Source organism: Eptatretus burgeri, unplaced genomic scaffold, assembly GCF_056783735.1.
Source record: "Eptatretus burgeri isolate ZD-2024b unplaced genomic scaffold, Ebu_testis_v1 Ebu_testis_scaffold_1127, whole genome shotgun sequence".
Taxonomy (NCBI): domain Eukaryota; kingdom Metazoa; phylum Chordata; class Myxini; order Myxiniformes; family Myxinidae; genus Eptatretus; species Eptatretus burgeri.
The window spans coordinates 1-5000 of NW_028223076.1; the positions used below are offsets into that span (position 1 = coordinate 1).

Consider the following 5000-nt stretch of genomic DNA (forward strand, 5'->3'; position numbering starts at 1 on the left):
GTGTATCGTACTGCGTGAACTTCAATAGCAAGTGAAGATTGATGGAAAGGGAGGTGTGCAGGGCCTTCTTGTGCCCCTCCCTCAGGGGGAGGCCTCTGCTGATTGGATGAAATTGTAATTCTTGACACTTATTGGTTGATTACCATTGATTAATTTAGAAACAGGTTCTAATTAAATCACTGTATCTCTTCACACCCCGCTGCATTTTCTATCAATGCCATTGCGTCCAATAAAAAACGAACCGCGCGATGGGTGGTGATTAGCAACGGCATTTGTTTGTGTGACGTTTGCCATGCAGCCGCGGCTGAACAATGGCCATGTTTCGCACTGATGCCTTCAAAGGTTGGAGTAGCGTTCACAGTGCGGGGTAAAAACTGGTTTGGGACTGGTAAAAAGCATGTTCAGATTTTCGGGGTGTTCAGATTTTCGGGGTGTTCAGATTTTCGGGGTGTTCAGATTTTCGGGGTGTTCAGATTATCAGGGGCACTATGTTCAGGATTTCCTATCTAAAAATTCGGGACTGGCCAAAAACGCGTTCATATGCGGGGTGTTCAGATAATCGGGTTGTTCAGAGAGCAGGGTTTTACTGTATGTGTATGTGTATGTGTATATTGTTACAGCTGTGGGGGGTAGATGGAGGAATTTCATCGCAAAGTTGGGATAGTATGGAGTTGCTTGGTCCATGGATGTGTAGGAAACATCTCAATGTAAATTAAGGAGGGAAACTCAGAGCTTAAGTGTTGTCACCACATGGTGGGTGGTGCGGTATTAATTGGATAGGGATTAAGACCAATTTTCCCCAGTATGTAATTGCTCTCTTTGACCTTCTCTGACGTTTTTGTATTTCAAGCCAGCCATGAAAGAAGTGCGTTTTTATCACAACAAGCCAGTCAAACGTGCAGAGCAGGCAGAAGCCCCGCCTTCCCGGTTGTCGTGCCAACAAGCCATGCCCGGAGGTGGAAGAAGGGTGAAGTTTGAAGAGCAGACAGTAGTTGAGAGGAACGTGGCTGGGACGGGGGATCTCATTTTTGCTCTCCTCTCGTCACTACAAAATGACTGCATGATTCTTGTATTCATGCTGAGGCGAATTGGCTCGCATGGTGGAGCAAGATGCTGGCCATTGACACTTGGCTGGTCGTGAGAGACGGACCTTGAAGCCTCGTTCGTATATATCACTGAAGGGAGCGGCACCATTCTGCAGAGAGCAGCTGCGTCGGAAAGTGCAATTGACGAAGAAGCTGTACGGCGGTTGTTGAGCCCTGGTGTTGAATACCGCCTCACAAATTACCTCACATACTTTTCCCACCCAGAGAGCGGCCCGGCACCGTTTTTGGACACGTCTTCCCACACCGGGCGAAGCTTCTCGATCCCAAAGTTCAATGAAGACCATCTCTGGACAAAGCTCAGTGCCAGAATTAAGGGAGGATTTTTCTTTTGTTTCGTTTTCCCCTTATCTGCATAAAAGTCCGTGTGTAGAGTCGGCTCAATTTTCGACCTTAATTTGCTTCACATATTACTATTATTACGTTTTGAATTATTACCGTGGTAAATATTTCTATTTTCATTCAATCCCTGTGTTATTATCCCCTGCCGCGTGGCGGAAGGGGGATATTGTTGTCACCCAGGGCGTCCGGCTGTCCATCCGTCCGTCCGGGCGTCAACATTTATAGCTGTGAGTGCGATAACTCATAAACTGTTCGCCATATTGATTTGAAATTTGGGTCACACATGAACCACCTGAAAAGGAAGAACCCTATTGATTTTGGGCGTGGCTGGATCCAAGATGGCCGACTGGGGCGGCCATCTTGAAAAAAATATTTTTTCGCCATATCGATTTGAAATTTGGGTCACACATGTACCACCTGAAAAGGAAGAACCCTATTGATTTTGGGCATGGCCGGATCCAAGATGGCCGACTGTGGCAGCCATCTTGAAAAAATGTTTTTTGTAATAAATGGAAAAACGCTTATCTGATTTCAATTATTTTTCAATGGCGGGGGATTCCCCATCTCTGTTGGGTATATTTTTAAGTTGCTGGTGTCCGTGTATCTGGTGGTTTCGAGCATAAATCCCTCGTGCATCTTTCTTCTCCATCCATGCCGTTCTGCCTCTCCTGCATGTGCCAATATCTGAGGATCACGTGTCCGCTTCCAAGGAAAACCGCTCGGCGATTCGGCCTGGTCGGTGTTAACCGCTTGTCCACCACAATTCGGTCAGGGAGTTTTTAACGTAACCGGCCAGGCCCACGACAATATATTTTGAAACATGTGGAGTGTAACGAGCACTCCCCCCATCCCAGTCCCACACCAAAGCGTCATCTCAAACACAGAGGCATTGGCCTGGTGACTCTGTCAAACAGACAAAGATGATATGTTATGTGGTCAACATCAGGTAAACATCAAACGGAGCCACCGATCCAGATTTTGGGCTTATTTGCCCTCAGCAGGATGGCATACCATAAATATATCACCAATGATGACCACATTCATCGTTTATACATCAGACGTATTTTACCGTGTGAGACAATCCGTGGCGATGCTCACCATAACATTCAGGAGGTGCGTCTGATGTATATCTCTCACGCACACACCTATACACACACCTATACACACACCTACACACACACCTACACACACACCTACACACACACCTACACGCACACCTGCACACACCTATACACACACACACCCACCTATACACACACACACACACACACCCACCTATACACACACACACACACACACACACACACACACACCTATACACACACACACCTATACACACACACACCTATACACACACACACCTATACACACACACCTATACACACACACACCTACACACACACACCTATACACACACACCTATACACGCACACCTATACACGCACACCTATACACGCACACCTATACGCGCACACCTATACGCGCACACCTATACGCGCACACCTATACGCGCACACCTATACGCGCACACCTATACGCGCACACCTATACGCGCACACCTATACGCGCACACCTATACGCGCACACCTATACGCGCACACCTATACGCGCACACCTATACGCGCACACCTATACGCGCACACCTATACGCGCACACCTATACGCGCACACCTATACGCGCACACCTATACGCGCACACCTATACGCGCACACCTATACGCGCACACCTATACGCGCACACCTATACGCGCACACCTATACGCGCACCTATACGCGCACCTATACGCGCACCTATACGCACACACACGTATACGCACACACACGTATACGCACACACACGTATACACACACACACGTATACACACACACATGTATACACACACACACGTATACACACACACCTATACCTATACACACACACACGCCCACCTATACACGCACACCTATACACGCACACCTATACACACGCACACCTATACACACGCACACCTATACACACGCACACCTATACACACACACCTATACACACGCACCTATACACACCTATACACACACACGTATACACACACACACCTATACACACACACCTATACCTATACACACACACACACACACACACACCTATACACACACCTATACCTATACACACACACACACACCTATACACACACACACACACCTATACACACACACCTATACACACACACACCTATACACACACACCTATACACACACGCACCTATACACACACGCACCTACACACACACACGCACCTATACACACACACACACCTATACACACACACACACCTATACACCTATACACCTATACACCTATACACCTATACACCTACACACCTACACACCTACACACCTACACACCTACACACCTACACACCTACACACCTACACACCTACACACCTATACACCTACACACCTACACACCTATACACACACCTACACACCTACACACCTACACACCTATACACACACACCTACACACCTATACACACACACCTACACACCTATACACACACACCTACACACCTATACACACACACCTACACACCTATACACACACACCTAGACACCTATACACACACACCTACACACCTATACACACACACCTACACACCTATACACACACACCTACACACCTATACACACACACCTACACACCTATACACACACACCTACACACCTATACACACACACCTACACACCTATACACACACACCTACACACGTCTATACCCCTTTCAAATTTTTCACCTTTTGTTGACTTATAGCCTGGAATTAAAATGCATTAAATCAGACTTTTGCAACCTTTGTTTCCACATCGTTACCCACAACTTCCACGTAAAAAACAAATTATACAAATTTCAGGAAATAAATTAAAAATACAAAACTAGAATATCTTGGTTGGATAAGTGTCCACCCCCCTTATAATCACTTTCACACACCAAGTTAAATGTCCTCCACCTGTGTTAAATTGTGTGGATTCTGATTATTTTCGAGTGAAATCAGCTGTTCCTTTTGGTTTCCTCTGCTGGGGAGTGCCTTTCATAGCAAAGACTCAACCATGAGAACCAAGGAGCTTTCAAAAGACCTCTGGGATAAAGTTGTGGTAAGACACAGATCAGGGGATCGGTATAAATATATTTTAAAGGCTTTGAATATCCCTTGGAGCACAGTCAAGACAATGATTAAGAAGTGGAAGGCGTATGGTACCACCAAGACCCTGCCTATATCAGGCTGTCTCCTCAAACTGGTTGCCCAAGTGAGGAGGAGACTGATCAGAGGTCACCAAGAGGCTAATGGAAACTTTGAAAGAGCTCCATGCCTTTGACTGGTCATGCAAAGACTGGTTGGTCACTGTGGGCATGTGACAACACTATGCCAAGCACTACACAAGTCTGGCCTGCTCAGTAGGGTGGCAAGAAGGAAGCTGTGACTCAAAGAATCTCACCTTGAGTCCCGTTTGAGGTATGCAAAAAACCACTCCAGAGATTCTGAAGCCATGTGGCAAAAAGTTTTGTGGTCTGACGAAACCAAG

The 5000-nt window shown here is 46.5% G+C and overlaps 1 protein-coding gene across 1 annotated transcript in view; it reads left to right on the forward strand.

Moving 5' to 3' along the window:
* The first annotated feature begins 3183 nt into the window (after window positions 1-3183).
* LOC147006917 (uncharacterized) overlaps window positions 3184-5000 on the forward strand; it is a 3707-nt gene continuing 1890 nt past the window's right edge. The window contains exon 1 of the mRNA XM_085867734.1: window positions 3184-5000. This exon is cut by the window's right edge and continues 1890 nt beyond it. Coding sequence (XP_085723860.1) covers window positions 3315-4226 — 912 coding nt within the window. The 5' untranslated portion in view covers window positions 3184-3314 and the 3' untranslated portion in view covers window positions 4227-5000.